At 45.0% G+C, this 17,220-nt stretch overlaps 1 protein-coding gene across 4 annotated transcripts in view; it reads right to left on the reverse strand.

Moving 5' to 3' along the window:
• The window catches only part of CAMK1D (calcium/calmodulin dependent protein kinase ID), a 228,829-nt gene that overhangs the window by 85,250 nt on the left and 126,359 nt on the right, over nt 1-17,220 (reverse strand). For all 4 annotated transcript variants that reach the window (XM_075428202.1, XM_075428200.1, XM_075428199.1 and 1 more), the window contains exon 3: nt 5,077-5,151. In XM_075428202.1, the coding sequence (XP_075284317.1) occupies nt 5,077-5,151 (75 nt within the window). The remainder of the gene's footprint in view (nt 1-5,076; nt 5,152-17,220) is intronic.

Below are 17,220 nucleotides of genomic sequence, written 5' to 3' on the forward strand. Positions count from 1 at the left end.
CACGGACCTGTTAGAGCGTGTCCAGAGGAGGCCACAAAAATGATCAGAGGGCTGGAACACCTCTCCTAGGAGGAAAGCTTGAGAGTGTTGGGGCTGTTCAGTCCGGAGAAGAGAAGGCTCCAGGGAGACCTAAATGCAGCCTTTCAGTACTTAAAGGGGGGTTATAAGAAAGACAGGGACAGGCTTTTTAGCAGGGCCTGCAGTGATAGGACAAGGGGTAATGGCTTTAAAGTAAAGGAGGGTATATTTAGACTAGAAGGAAGAAATTTTTTACAATGAGGGTGGTGAAACACTGGAACAGGTTGCCCAGAGAGGTGGTAGATGCCCCATCCCTGGAAACATTCAAGGTCAGGTTGGACAGGGTTCTGAGCAACCTGGTCTAGTGGTAGATGTCCCTGTTCATTGCAGGGGGGGTGGACTAGATGACTTTGAAAGGTCCTGTCCAACCCAAACTATTCTATGATTCTATGATACGGATGAATAAAAGAGAACAAGGAATTTCATCGATTTTTAATGTGATCATATAACCTTTCAGTGAGGCAACAGCCCCAGCTCCTGTGGCTGTGACTAACACAGGGTGCACACAAACCTGCAGGAAGCCAAACTTCACTGCTTCACATGCTTTGTGGCAGGCAAAAATTATGTATGAAGTCAGAGTCGAGTTTTGGGAATCTGCTCCGACCTGCCCAAGGAGCACATTCAGAAACAGTGTTTGCTAACAGTCCAGTAACACTTTGTCGTGGTTTAGTCCCAGCTAGCAACAAAGAACCACACGGTCGCTCCCTCACTCCTCCCCTGCAGAGAAATGCTGAGGAGAACTGGAAGAAAAATGTGAAACTCGTGGTTTGGGATAAAGACAGTTTAACAGAACAGTGAAGGGAGAAGACTATACCAACAAAAATGCTGAAAAAAAGAATATACAGAGTGCAATTTTCTCAGTGCCCAATGCTCTGCTCACTCCTGAGTAGTCAGCCAGCTCCCCCACTTAAATACCGAGCATGACATCACACGATATCGAATATCCCTTTTGCTTGGCTAGTTTGGGTCAGCTTTCCCGGCTTCTTGTGAAAACTAACCCTATTGCAGCCAAACCCAGGAGACACTCAGACAGAAAAAACGTGCTTATGTAAACCCATTTTTACGCATGATTTTCCAGCATGCAGAAAATAAATCATCAATACCTGAAGAGGCCGATTATGCCAATGAAATATGGCATAATACCTGACAATACTAACCACAACAGATTATCAGGATATTTCCCTATACTGACAAGGTGAAGTAAGGCAGATGATAGCTTTGAAGATACAGTAGGATGATTCTTGACAAGTGGTATCAATAGCAACCAAAAATCCTGTAACTGCTCACTAATAAAGTTTACTATCATACCATGACATAGTTCAATATAACTTTTATTTCTGAAAGCACTTCATTTCCCCCTGTCTTCTACAATATCCTCCAGGGAAATCTCACTCAGCATCCAGAAGGAATGAAACTTTCAGATTATTTTATTTTTTGCCTTTGTTGCCTGTGCAGGTCTTAATGGTACTACAGGAAATCGAAGTTTGGAGAGGAGCAGGTGTTTTCTTGGTTTGAAAGCACATCATCCTAATGAACATATGACAAAATCTGAATGCTTTACAGTACTCTTCTGTAGTGCCTGCAAAACTTTAGCAGCGATTATCCTACATCTGTATTCTACTTTGCAGCTGCACCAGTAATTCCACCTCATACCAAAGCTGAGCAATACTGCTTGGAGCAAAACCAGCATGGAGTTGTCCATAACCTTGCCAAACTTCGAGTCACTGGGTTAGAATATCCTGTATTTGGGGAAACAGTCATTTCTAACGAACAGGTTAACCCTTTGAAACAGCACGTGAAATTCTGAGCTGTCGAATCTGCGGATGTCCAAGCTGGACTTCTGGTCTACCTTGCACTAAGAAGATTATGACAGTTTGAACAGTTTTATGATGGCTTGTATATAAAGTATGTAAAAATAAGGTGGTGAAACCAAAGCCGAGATCAGATTTCCCCACGAACATGCCAGGAAACACACAGGCCAGATTCACCAACAGCTACACAGCCTTGGGAAGAGCTCCCAGAGGGACTAGGCAGGAATAAATGAAGTGTCAAGTAGACACAGACAGCCGTCTCTTCATCTCCCTTCCCACCAGCTCCAGCACAGACACTGCCACCTGTGCCTGCCCATATCTTTGACAGAATAAACAAGGTGCAATATTTATCCTTTAAGTTGGCCTGCTAACAAGCACAGCTTTCAAGTAAAAGTAGATGTACCACAGGGCAAACATAAACTGGGAGGCTCGGTCTACCTCCAAAAGCCTTCTCCCACAGATGTGCTGCGAGACGCTCAGGGGCTGTAATGTGGATTGGCCACAACACTGCAAGGAGTGCTTTAAAGGCTGGTAATGAAAATGCCGCCCATGCAACAAAAAAAATTTCCCTCAGGAAACATTTGTTGGTGCCCACTTAGCAAACAATGAGCCAAGCAGAAGGGCGTATTTGGATTTGAGATTTATTGTGCCCATGATACTGACCTTTGAGTGGCCCTAATTTTACATCCCCCCCTTTTTTTTATTTAAGTGCTGTTTCCTAAAAGCTGCTTGATCAGAACACCTTCTACTTCGTATCAAACCTCAGTTGTAAAGGTAAGCAACTGTTGTCTTGTTTAGGAGAAATACACAAAAATAAGAACCTAAAAAACCCACGAGGTATCTAATATTAAACAGGGCACAGATGTAAACAAATAGATACCTCATGCCGTGCAATGGTTCACAGCTATTGTATCAACAAGTTGGTGTTACCTTGGAAACAAGAGATTATCCATACATGCCTTCTCCCAGATGGAAACCAGGAAAGGAGGCACGCAAAACTGATTTTGAGTCTTCCGGACTTTGCAGAGTTGCCACCCAACTGTTGATGCCAATCGATCCAAATCCCAACCAGATTTCAATTCAGAGTCAGTGCAGAGGTTGCACCATCCTTCCTGCAATGTCCACAGCGATGAGGGTGAGTACCTGGCCACCTTGTCATAGAATCACAGAATGTTAGGGGTTGGAAGGGACCTCTGTGGGTCATCTAGTCCAACCCTCCTGCTGAAGCAGGGTCACCTACAGCAGGCTGCACAGGACCTTGTCCAGGTGGGCCACTCCACCTTGGGAGACACAACCCTTTTCCAAGACAGCACAGAAAGGTTATTCCCTGGAAATACTCTGTGGAGAGTGAAGGACAGCACAGCCTTCTCTGATTCGCAGCAGCAAGGAGGGCTAAAAGCAACGGCTTGGCACAACATCAAATGACTTTAATAAAATAAGCTTAAGCTAACATGCTGTACCCCACAGCTGAGGCAGATCAAGAGCACACATGAAGTTCGTCACACAGGCTCTCTGCATGAGTGTGAATTTGTTACAGTGCTGTCACTTGATTGCATTCAAGTGTGTGCCCATATGCAAATAAAATGACCCTGTAGTTCTGGAATATTTTTCCTGCTTTTTCTTAATAGGAATGATACAAAGCATCAATTCTGCTCCCTGGCAGATTCAGTTCAATGCATTTCTATGCAGCATGTTTCGGTCTACCTCGTAACACAGGTGCAGCTCCTCGTCGGGGCTGGGGAGTGCTCAGAGCTGCAAACCCAAATGCTGCAGATGGGTTCCTGGCTGCTGACTTCAGCTGGGCATCTCACCCCGGTGGGCATCAGCGAAGCTGTCCCCCTCTGGAATAGCTAAATGCTTGGCCCTCAGGAAATTACTTGTCTGGGTTTACAAATACAGCTATAATAGAACAAATAATTCCTTAGTAGGTGTTGAATTGTGTGTGAGTAGAAATTTATACTAATATATATTCAATGTCACCTGCAATTACAGACCTACATTTCAGATAACCCAAAGATCTGGATGTAAGAAATTTAGAAAAGTGAGGGATACACCACATTAAACAAGCTAGTCATAAGTAGGAGTAAGACTGATTTATTTTTTTCTTTCTAAAGAGATTAAACAAAAATAAGTATTTGTAAATCAATTGGTCATGAAATTGGTACTTCCCACAACCCAGCTGGTTCGTTGGAATTTGTATGACACTGATGTTCCTGTGCACATCCTTTTGCAGCACACTGGGCTGAAATTTAGGGCTACAAAAACAGATTAAAAATGTACAGGGCACTATTCTTCCCACACTGTGAACAGAACAGCTTCTAATGACATCTCTGTGCCTGGACATTACCAACAGACAAGGGACCAACAGGCTTCCCATGGAGTGTTTAACCCCAAAGCTGCCTCTATCAGATGCTCCACACTTCTTTATGACACATATGGCTCGTCCCAGCTGTGATTTATCCTTCTGCCCTGTCTGCTCTGCTCTTGCTTGAGGTGACCTCATAATTGAAAAAGAGAGAGACTGGAGCTGGTTAAGAGCAAATTTTACCTTCATATCATGTTTTTTAATTGATTTCAGAAGGAGAAAAAAAAAAAAAGCAGTATGAGTATCTAACTGTCACTTCCCTGCCAGGTGGATGTGATGGGAGGACCAGATCAGCCACAGTGTACCATGTACCTGGTGGGATCCTGATCTTCTCAGGCTCAGAGGGGGAAAATGGGGAAGAAGAGGGGCTCTGATGAGAGCGATGTGTCAAGGAACAGTGGTATGAGCTACCACTGCCACTGAGACAAGGACGACACGTTTTTTCAAATCCAGCACCCGTTCACATGGTGGCATCTCGGATCACCTCTTGCTCAGTACAGACCAGTTATCTGTTGAGTCACAGAGAACTAAATCATGGCTACCCCATATGTACAGAGCCAGTTCTGATCCCCTTAACATCTCGTCTCCACTCTGGTTTGATTTGGGTGAGGCTATTCGTAAAACACTCCAGTTTCCAATTTCACAACAACCCAGCCCATCATGGCTGGACATGTGGTTTTAACCACGTTCTGAGGATTTTGCAGACTGCAGCACACAAGACTAATACCTCCCACAGATCCCATCTTTTGGGTTACAGAACAAAACCAGAACAAGAACGGCTGGCAATTTTGACACAAAAACATCATCAGGTTCAGTACTTACAATTGCATGACCAGATATAAATGGTTCGGACTCTCATAGATGTCTTCCAGGGCAACTATATTTTCATGCTTGATCCTGAAAAAACGTAAGATAAGATGAAATACTGATTTTTATTTTTTTACGTGGCTGCAGAACATAAAGCTATTTTTAGTTAGACACTACTTGTCAGTGCTTTATTCAACATCATAAAATATGATCTTGACCAATGTAAACAGCGAGGAGTGCTTCACAGCCCAGAATACTGTTATTACTCACAGAAAATTCCTTCAGTCCTCTCTGAAGCCAAAATATTTAAGGGTTAAGTATCTGGGGCATTAGAGGTTTACAGTTCCCGTGTCAGATGCATGAAGATGGTTGGCTGGAGGTCTCAGGACAGCAGCAAAGCAGGGTGCGAGGTGGTGACAGAGGCAGGGTGCGGACTGGCAGTGAGAAGGCAGGGATCTGCCCCCACACAGAAGCTGGCACAGGCAGGCAGCAGTTGTACGACAGCCCCAAGCTCCTTCCCACTAAATTCACCCTGCTCCAACGTCACACCTGCTCTGGACACCTGAATTTCCCTGCAGCATTATTAAGCACTGTGCGGTTTCTGTGCAACGGCTCCAAGCATCTTCGTGGGTTTTCTACACCCTCACCATTCCCACCAATCATTCCCACTAAGCCTCTTGTCAAAATGCTAGCTTTAAAGAGAAAAATCATCTCTACAAGCATACATCTAATTAACTACTCAGAGCAATGCCTCTCTGGATTTGCTCCTTAAATGCTTACAAATAATTTCCAAAGCATACATTTAACTTTTGCAAACCCTAAAGGGACTACCAGTACAACTGCAGGGGCAAAATATTAATTATACGAGTTGCACACAGTTGTTTTAAGAGCAAGAGAAGCCTGGGACGTGCTAAGCAGAGACCACTAGTTAAACAACAGATGGAGACATTCAGAAAGAAAGTAAAAGTGCATTGTCAGAAAATGCAAAACTCTCTACGTGTTTCAAGGTTCAAGTAGCTTAATTAAGATGCTTAATCAAGTGTCAGAACCTCATTCTCAACGGTCCCAAGTGCCCTAATGTCTGTGTGAAGATGCTGAGAGCGGAAGGTCCCCTGTGCCTGGCAGGATCTTTCCCGTAAGAATGCAGACTAACCCAATTTCCTCTGAATTCACTGGAAAGATTGTGACTGACCTGAATTTACGTCCATAATCAGTCATCAAAAGCTGCATTCACTTAAAGACCTTCACACACAGGAAATTAACATCAACAATAAGTGAACTCAAATATAACACACTACAGGATGTCAGAACAACAAAAACATGAGTAGGCATCTCACTCCACTAAAATATCTGGAAAATCCCATGATATTTTAGCAACATTTCCAGGTAGACAGCATCACAAAGTAAGTTCTTAATATTAACAACAAGACACCTATACACCACCTGCGCGGCTTTACACAGCACACATTTGGAAACCTTTATTTTGCTGGTGCAGGTCTAGTGCCTGGTCCCTGAAGGGTTGCAGTTAGGACAAGGATGTTTTTGAGTTGTTTATTTTAGTTGAAGGTATGCTACAAATGACACTTCAAGAAATTAGTTACTTTTAATAAAAAATATTATATGTGTTTACCCGTTTTCCTTTATGCACATGCACATTCACATCATCATTTGTGTACCTCATCCCATCATGATCAAGAAGGTAGTTTTAACACAAATAATCTACTATAGCATTATCAGTTGAAAGCCTCCAACGTAGTCTGTCATACATTTTTACCATGCACATATTAATACTTTGCATTTCTATTTCTGGGAACCTCAGAAGTTCTCCAAACCAAGCTAAGCCCCTCTGAGACAGCTGCCAGCAACATCTAACTGTCACACACCGGGCTGACGGGTGGGTTACCCACAAAGGCAAACAGCCAGGGAGCAGAGGCCAGAAAACAGCTCATTCCGACACGCAACGCTGCACGCTGAGGGCTGCCGCAAGACCCTCTCCCCTTTCTGATTTGCAAACCAAACGGGCACTGCGCCGCGGTGCTCTCTGAAGGCGGATGAAGGTGCTCAGTTCTGAAGTGAAGCGGGGAGAAAGGGTTTAGTCCTACCACTGCATGGTCCTCTGTACTGAGCTAAGCTGCCCCTCTTTGCAATCAGATGCAGGATGTGAGCACGTGGGATTTAAGGAGACAGGGAATACAAAATATAACGGGGAAGAAGGCAGAAGAAGAAGCTGAATCACCCCCAAAGTACAAAGGGAGCCATCCCCATAGGGATGAGGGTATTTGGGAGGAGAAGTCCCTTTGGGAGGTGATGCCCGTGCACACCCGCCTCTCCAACTGCCAATGGCTGCTGCACTTGAAGGGCTTGCTGAGACAGGAAGGAGACATTTTTTTCCACTTTGCCTCAGCCTCCCCAAGACCAGCAGGGCTTTAATCGTGGCATTACACAGTGTTTAGCATTCTCAGTGAAGCATACATCACACGCCTGCAAATCATGCAGCTTGACCTGCACAGCATTTCCCTACTCAGACGGACTCTCAAATGACAAGCTATTTAAGGGAAAATGAAATTCAAAATTTAAAAAAGAACAATTGATGGAAATCACTTGGGGAGAAACCTATGGTTTAGATCGAGTTGCGGGTTGTGTCTCTGAAGCTGGACCGGAGCGGCCGTGGGCTTCCCAGCAGAGGTCACTGCAGCCAGCAGCAGCTCCTTTCTTCACTTTAAAGCATGGGCAAGCAATCACCTACAGCCCTGATACCCAATAATTGACCTTCAAGGCTAAACAGTGTTCATTACAATAACTCTCTGTGATTTGGGAGATTGGGTGCAGTATCCTTACAGCATTTTGTCGATACCACAAAGGCCAACGGGACTGGGACAAGTTTGTCCCACTCCTCTGTGAGCAGACTGGAGGTGCCAGACATGCAGGTAACAGACAGACAGACACTTCTGGCTTGCATGGATGATTGGGTACATCAAGAGCCGAGGTAAGCACTGTGCAGCAGCAGCTGCTTGATGGTCATGGATCAGGAGGGATTTGGGAATGGCTTAATTAACTCTGCTTTTATCCCCCCCCAGATGCACTGAGTGAATCTCAAAGGTTCAGAGGATTCATTCTGCTAAGCCTTCAAATGCCTCCACGCAGCCCCACCGGTGATCTCTCTTAGCAGAAATACTCACCGGACTATCTGGTCTCCTCAAGATCTGCCAGGATTTATTTTTTTTAAAAGGTGTTGCTCCCATTTTACAAAAGCGGAAGCGGCATGCAGAAAAGATGGAAGTTTTTCTGTAATCGCATGAGAGGAGGGAGCAGACTGTGCCAAGAAACCAGATCCCCTGACCCCAGAGTATTATCTTAACCAACGGACCATATTATTCCAATCCCTTCTTCTTTCCATCTCAGTGAGAGGATCTTAACCTCACTTCTCTGCAGCCTTTTTCTTCCCTCTGTCCCCCCTCTCCAGCCTCTCCCTCTCCCAATGTGTGTCTCCCAGGCTGCAATAGATAAACCTGCCCTGGATTAACTCTGCACAAAGCAACACATCGATATTGTCATAGTATGTGATGATGCAACATTATGGCTGTAGCAGAGGGGACATGGACATGGACTGGGGTGACAGCAGTTCTCACAAATTGTTTCCTAAGAAACAAAAAAAGCCCTGAAAGTGAACATCAAAACATAGCTTGGTTAAAGCCAATTAGATTAGATTATATAAATTGTTATGAACAAGGAAACATCCAGCTAAGGAAATCTCCCTTACCACCCTTTTAACCTCCCCTTCATCACACTTGCTATTTTCCCTGATGCCCTCCCTCCTTCCTGGCAAATCCCAGGTGCTGCTTGCCATCTTCCATACCCCAATGTGTCCTTGCCAATACCCCCATCTGTGACACAACGGGCAGAAGCTACCTCCAGACACTGCTGCTTTGTTCATTTCCATGAATATTCTCAGGCCGTTCAACAGAAAGAAGATGTCTACAAATAAAAATACAAATAAAGAGAGGCAAATACTTTAACCAATTCACTTAAGACTTCACTCTACAAGGCCCATGAGATGCTGCAATCCAGGGGACAAAGAAGAGGAAAATAAATCTAGCAGTGAGAATCAGGGAAATTTAAGTATACAAAAGTCCATGAAGAGTGATTAGTCCTGGTAAGAAACTATGAAGGAAAAGGATGGATTCACCATTTTGAGGGCAGTGCTGGTTTGGATGCCGTGCCACAGGCAGACACGAGCCACAAGGCTTGATGCAAGCATGCAAAGTTATCAGGTTTCCCCTCCAACCTTTCAGGCCTGTGATTCTGACCGTGTGCTGTTACAAAAGTGTTGGCAACACAAATGAATGGAGGCAATCTTGCAAGCTGAGCAATATTATAACATATGAGCAAATTGCCAACCAAGACTCAAAGGAGTAAACTGAACCGGGCAACCAACGACTTTGGGTGACTTTTACGAGCATGGCAGCTGTGCAAACAAGGGCTGACGGGAGAGTATTTGATCTGTTGCAGAGCACCAAGCACACACCAGTCCCCTTTGCTTGCTGTGGAGTTGTTGCGCAAGAGCATTTATAGGGGAATTGCCGCTTTTCCCTGACTGCTACAGCATCCAGAGCTGCTGTAACACAGAAATGTCTGCCTTTGAAGGAGCTGAGACCCATCCCCGAAACAAGACCCAACTTGTCCAGGAGTGCCATTTGGCCTTACGTGACAGTTTCATCACGCCAAACTGGGTGTGCTTGCGGTGTTGGAGCAGTGATGAGTACGTGGTGTGGCACTTCAGTGATGCTAAAATCCACCCTTGCCACTGGCCAGCACAGAGCCGCCACATCCTACTCACTTCCACCAGAAGGGCACAAGCCCCATAGGTCCAGAACTAGCCCTGATGGGTAAAACTCACTTCAACATTCTCCAAAAACAAAAAGAAAAATCACTGTATTCTTTGGGCTTTGGCTGGAGATTGCTTCTGAGAAGCAAAGGATTAAAATACAGAAGTTGATGGACAATAAGGGAAACTAAATCCTTTAATGAGTGAGCTTCCTGTGCATCTCTGCCGGCTCCTGAGTATCCCAGAGGTCAAAGAGCTGAAAGAACACTGGTTGCATATTGCCACGGATCATTAATTAGAGGGGTAGCACTCTGCATGGATAAAAGAGAGGACCCAGATTTTGCTGTTGCTTTGGCTGTCGAGCTGTCAGGAGAGCATGTTAAACATTCCAGCTGCAAAAACATGCTACAAACTATGATTGAATCACTTATATTAACATCTATTATATTTAATACTGAAAACTAGGATCGGTTAGAAGAATACTGTACAAAAACCTTGGGCAAACATGGGAGCCATTTAAATAGGGCAGGTTCCCTCCGTAACAACTCTTTCTGAGTCAGTGTTACATTTGCAAGACATGACATTTAATGCTGCACCGCCAGGAACAGCACATGTCACTGATAAAATGCCACAAGAAAGCACAAGTAATTTTGTGAAAGCCAGAACTAACAAAGCCTAAGTCTGTAAGGATTTGTAGCTTTGAGTAACCCAATGTCTTTGCGAATAAATGTTATTTCCACATACACCCTGCAGAGAGTTTTGCCAGCAGAACAGGGTTACTGGGCTTGATGAATTTACCAGTTGGCCAAGGGAAGTGTTTAAATCACAGCTCATGCTCTGGAGGACACTAAAAACTTACCTCTTCTCAGCTGCCTTATTGGATTGGAACAAGCCAGTAATCTCAACAGATATTAGGATAGTCTCTCACATATTCACACAGCGTGATCGTATCAGATTGCTTTCCACATGAAAGAAAACTACCAAAAAATCTTCAGGATGGCTCATAATGATGTGAGAACTCATGTGAACAAACCAGCCTGCTCCCAAGGGGAAAACACGACAAGTCTGCTAAGAGAGGAACAGCATAAGAGAGATGGCAAAGATTTGTAGAGGGAAGGAAACTGATGGCTGTCCTGGAAATGGCTGGCTGACTGCAGCAGAGCTCTGGCCACCACTCCTGGTCTGGAAAAACCTTCAAATACTGATGCTGCCCATGGCACGTGTAGTGCCTTACCTTGATGCAAGGCCTCTTATAATCAGGACCTTTGAAAACCAACCAGACATGAATGATGTGAGGTACCACACCTCTAACTCTAACCCCTCCCTTTCTTTTCCCATAGCCCCCAAACATCCTCCAAGACGGGTATTTTACAGATGGATATTCCCCATATAGCTTCACTGTTATTTACATGAGCAGAGTTCAGCATGACACTTCTCCCATCGTCCAGGTTTCCCTCCCACGTGGACTTTCTGGTGTGAAAAGAAGAAATGTAAGCTCCAGTTCAAGATATTTTTTTTGCACAGTTGGTATATTTATCAGGTCTTTCTCATCCATCAGCTCTCTGGTATCTTGTATCTTGTAAAAGGTGACTTCATAGCAGACCTTTCCCCCTCAAACAGGGCACAAACTGTCTTGTGGGATTTTACATCTCAGACTGAAACCTTTTGTCTCCTTGATGATTTCAGGTCACTCAACAGGAATGCCTTTTATACCACCACTGCATAATTAGAAAATAGTCTACTGAAAGCGCTGTACAATGACTCCAAGTAGCCAGGAGAAGTGGCCCCAAGCAGTTCACAAGAAGCAAGCCTGAACTGCATAGGCTGGAGCTGCTTGCAATAAAGTTTGCGGAGGGGAAAAAAAAGGGGGTTGGTTGATTTCATTTTATTTTGCATAAAAAAGTGAATTTCCTAGTTGGAAGATCATAAATTTAAAAATGCTTATGCCAACATGGGGATAGTACTCTTGATTACTATCATCTGAGGGTTCGGCAGCCTATGGTAAATAAAAAGCTACCAGATTCCTATCATCAAGCCAACCACCCTTCCCTGAAATGAACATCTTTGGAGACAGGTTTAGAAGAAAGGTGGATGGTTGAACGGCCACCAAGATCAACTTCTACTACTTCTTATCCAACACACTGTTCCTCCTCCGCCTCCCCCCCCAGCCAACAAGTACATGGTACTGCAGTGGTGACAGCTTCCGCGGCTACAGAAAGGGCTTTGGTCTCTACCATCTCAGATCAGTGGTCTCCCTCTCTCTCACTCACAAACACACATGCAAATAATGTGAAACTTTGTGAAACCTCAACTAGACACAGAGCAGAGATGTGAACGAAACCAGCCAGATGTCAGTTATTCTTAGCGAAGGTGGCTCTACAGAGTTTACAAAGACAAAACATCTGCTTTTCCCTCCTACCGCATTTAGAGTGCTGCCTTTTTGAAGTTATACCCTTCATTTGCTTATTGAAAAGAGCTAGAGGAATCCTAGAACCATTTAGGTTGGCAAGGACCTTTAAGACCGTCGAGTCCAACTGTTAACCTAACACGGCCAAGCCCACCACTAAACCATGTCCCTAAGTGCTGCACAGATGTAGACACAGATGTAGACACACATGCCTCCCACACCCTGTTTGTACCTCAATACCCTGCTCGTACCTCCACGGATGGTGACTGAACCACCTCCCTGGGTAGCCTGTTCCTATGCTCGACAACCCTTTCAGCAAAGAAATCTATCCTAATATCCAATTTAAACCTCCCCTGATGCAACTTGAGGCCATTTCCTCTCGTCCTATCACTAGTTACTCGGGAGAAGAGACCAACACCTGCCTCACTACAACCTCCTTTCAGCTGGTTGTAGAGAGCGATAAGGGCCCCCCTCAGCCTCCTCTTCTCCAGACTAAACAATCCCAGTTCCCTCAGCTGCTCCTCATAAGACTTGTTCTCTAGATCCTTCACCAGCCTCTTTGCTCCTCTCTGGACACGCTCCAGCACCTCAATGTCTTTCTCATAGTGAGGGGGCCAAAACTCAACACAGTGCGGCCTCACCAGTGCCAAGTACAGGGGGATGATCAACTCCCTACTCCTGCTGGCCACACTATTTCTAATTCAAGCCAAGGAGGTTTACTGGATTTAGTACTGAATATTCCCTTGCATTAAAAATGAAAGAGAACTTGTATTTATGAGCAGAAAGGTAGAAATAGTGCTGTCTCATGGCCAGATGGCATTTTTGACCTCCTCTGATCTCCTACCACCACGATACCTTTTGTTCCCACCCACATTGCCCATCTCACCTTGCTTGATCTAATGACTGGCCAAGGGAGAGCTAATTCCAGCTCAAAGCCAGATGGTTCAGTGCCTATACGCTGATTGCCTGGCCAGATTAGGTAAATCTCTGTGGCTGAAAGCCCAAGGAGTTGAACTCTGGGGTCATGTATGGTCTCCAAACCACAGACTGCTCACAACACATGAAGGAAATGAATATCTTCACTAATATCTTCAAGACATCTATGCTTCTGCCAGGTTAATTAGAGAAGATAGGAAATCTCATCATACAGTTCTGTCTGCTTTGGAAAACTGGCTAGAAGAGGAAGACCCTGGATGCCCTAGAAGATGGGACACAAAGGCAAGCGTGGAGGGATGAATCATTTCACACACCTTCCCTCAGCTGTGACTGGAGACTGTGATAAAAAGCCCCAGTGCTGGTAGCAAGTGGCTCAGAGCAGGTGTCTGAAGAAAGCAGAGGCAGCCAAAATTTAGGAGAGAGACAGATGTCCACCAAAAGACCCATTCCTACTAGCCTTACAAGATGACGATGATATTTAAATGAACGTTTTTTTGCTGCTTTACTTATTTCAGGATTTAATGCTTCAATTTGACATGTAGTTTTCTATATACAAAGAAATGAGCCAGGATGGGAATTGTCCTGAGTTGGTGTTCTAGCAGGATGCTGAGTGATTCTGCTGTCAATGCAGCTGCCTCCTCTGGGGCACACATGGGCGTATAACCCACTGCACAGAGGAGGAAGGATGGGGAGGTGTCAGGAGACCTCACACATATACAACTTGATCTCTCCATTCCATCTTTTAGACCCTACCCATCACCTCTGTGATCTCCTGTTACTCAAGGGCAAAGGCTCAGAAATCTTTCTCACAATTTAAATGGCCTTTCTTCCCTAGCACTGTATGTCTTCTATCATGAATGCCAGCCTTACATACCATGTTCATAAGATATTCTCATGAGATTTCATGGTGATAATGTCAAGTTGGAGACATTTTGCAGCTGGAAACCTGAGCTGTGTAGTGAAGCAGTAGTGTAACACTGTAACTGGCTGTGACAAAACCTACCCTCATACACCTTGCAATTTCTGATCCGTGAGCTACCTTGTGTTGTACTCCCTGGCAGTGTAATCCTTCTTTTCTAATTTCTCCAGATCCTGTGAGTGGAGACTGGTCTGGCTCCTTCACTGCCAGGGCCACTTGCAGTCTGCGTGATGGCATGCCTTCCTGCACCACTCTGCACAGTAGTGCAGCTTGAAGAAGGAGAGACTGTTTGCTCATCTTAAAAAATAGCTTGGTTCCCTCCTGGGAAGGGGAGAGAGATGCATGAACCTCCTCAGGTGCAGAGCACGTGTATTTTCCTCCTGGAGGTACTTCCTAACCATCAGGCACGGTGCAAAAGGGATGCTGGAGGCAGCATCCTGATGTTTCTGGAACAACAGCTGACTCCAGCTGTTGTACTGGGCGTGCTGCTGGGTCCATTAAGCACGCAACGAGTGAGCCCAAAGGCTCATTGCTTCCCTGAGACACAGGCTGAGGTTATGCCCTGTTCTGCCTGCTATCCAGATCACAACAGAGCTCGGACAAAGGCTGAATGTCTCCGGCACAGATGCATGGGTTTTCGCTAGGCACTGGTGGAACTTACAAGCGTAACAAATGAATACAGGCACTTAGAGCATAAAAATGAGGGATTCCTAGATTGCACACCTGTAGGTAGGTGCCGACCTTGTGTCCACTTGTCTCAAGCATTTTCATGTGAAGGCTGCTAAGTAACCTTTAAAAAAAAAAGGGAATTCAAGTTCTGTGTCTTCTATTACAATAACACAGCTCCAGCAGGAAGACTAGGACCAAACAACCTTCTGAAATGCTTGGGTTCCTACAGTAGGATCCACAGCCCATTTAAGGCAACAAGAATATCCCTGCGTCAGTGCCATCCCTGATTTCAGGAGTATCTTTGATTTCCACATGAGAAGCAGACCAAGCCATCAGAATGACGGTTTCCAAGCAGTGGATCCCAATTGGCAGTGTTCAAAAAAGCTTGCAAATCTTGAGCAAAAACCTCCAGACTGTTTAATTTGAAACACATCAAAACAAATATTAATGATGAATTAATTATTAAAGGTGAAAAAGATAAAAGTAGTGGCTGCAAGGATTTGTCTCAGCCAAAACCAGTGATCCATCTTTTAGTTGTTGGCAGCAGCCCTGTTTTTCCAGTGTGGAGGAGTGTGGATTTACATGTGCAGCCAATAATTACAGCTGATTCCCACTCCCTTGCCTGGGAGACGGGAGGAGCTACATGTAATTAAAGGTGGTGAGCAGCTCCTGGGCTGAGGTGGATTGCTCTGAAGGGGTTTCAGCAACAACAGATGAACTAAAAAGGAGGCCCTATTTGCAAAACCCTTGAAAAACATTCCCCTAAAGGGAAGACTGACACTCTTGGAAGGGTGATCTGGCTGCGGGCAGAACAACTATCCCTGTGCCTTGTCTCACAAAATGAGGAGCTCTTATTAGTTTACAGAGAATCAAGAGCTGAATAACTGGTATAATGCTCTTTTTGTAGCCTCCTGGTTCTCAGATGAGTGCAGTATGTACACACACTTTCAGTTATATCTGAAACCTGGCAGCAGATACTACACTTGTGAAAAGAAAGCTCTGCCATCCGTGAAATACTCATTTGACACAGACACAGGGATGTTGTTTTCTACTATTACCTCCTTCACTGGTTTGAATACGTACTAATGAAGGGTGAATTCTATACCACCCACAAACCTGTATAGAGAAGTTACACAAAAATGTGGATAACTGGCTATTTGGGTGAGTGCAGGACTGAAAGATGTAACAAAACTAAGTATTTCATTCCACCATATGGGAAATAAATGTAGCTATCACCCAAGAGATGTTACAGAGGTGGGACTCCCAGCTGTGGCTTGTACAGGATCCTCAGCTATTGGGTTACCCTAGCTACGGGTGAAGTGCACCTATACTGCTGATGATAAGCACAAGTAACTGCACAAGTGTGAAGATCATTTATGTACTCAGAGGACAGCGATGTAACCAAAAGAACACTTTAGCCCACAGCATGAAGCAGGGATATGCTCTAAAGTCAGATCCAACGAGGTTTATGCCTCAAAACTGCATTTTGTCCACAAGAGAAGTGGAAAAGCAAATGGGCAACCAAGCACAAATGACACCCTGATGATAAGCTTTTGGCGCTCTGATGAAGTTGATGCGTCCTTTGCATGCTCAGCTCTGCAGGTCGGGCTATCACGTGTTACTGTTGGGCAGCCCAGAAAATCACAAGCCTTGAATGAGTCCCATTAGCTTGAATGTGTACGTGATAATTAAAGCCCATTACTGTTCCTCCATGCCATGCTAGAGGCCAACTGTGCCAGATTTGGCCAGTTGCAGTTGTCTCCTTCAGTGACGAACAGCAAATGCTCTTCAAAAGTGGTGGGAGACCCTATGGGTGCAGGGGGTATAATAATAATCACTTTGCTTCTCCTAGCATGCGTGGGTTTAAGTCTTGATCAAGCCATGATGTCTTTGTGCCATGAGGACCACTGTGCATCATTTATGCTTACCTGCACCCTGCCCACTGGGCTGGCACCATGGCCACGTGCCCATGGATCAGCGGGGCCCTGCAGACAAGCGTGCTGGAGCACAGCTCTCTCAGGGCTCCTGGGCAATCCTTAGCCAGCATCTCAGCAGCGGTCTGATTCAAACGCTTGCTCTGCAGGGATGAGCTGCATGACAAACCCATCAGCAGCAACCTGCCAGAAAACCCTCTCCTTCCTATCAAGCTACTGGGAAGCCAATTTATTTTACTTATTGAGAAAGACAGAAGGATAAGTAAGAGGCTAGGCAGGTTTCCACGTTTCATCATCACTGTATTAGGACACTCCTACACAGACGACTGCTCCCCCAGTTGCCTGTGGGAAGTGCCAATAGCCCTCGGGTGAGTCATAGACACCCTATACCATAGGAGTAGAGTGGCAAAGCTCTGCACAGCGGGGGACTGATCTCAGAGGACAACCGAACCTCTCTGTGTTCATTATG

The sequence above is a fragment of the Opisthocomus hoazin genome, chromosome 8, assembly GCF_030867145.1.
Source record: "Opisthocomus hoazin isolate bOpiHoa1 chromosome 8, bOpiHoa1.hap1, whole genome shotgun sequence".
In the NCBI taxonomy this organism is placed as follows: Eukaryota; Metazoa; Chordata; class Aves; order Opisthocomiformes; family Opisthocomidae; genus Opisthocomus; species Opisthocomus hoazin.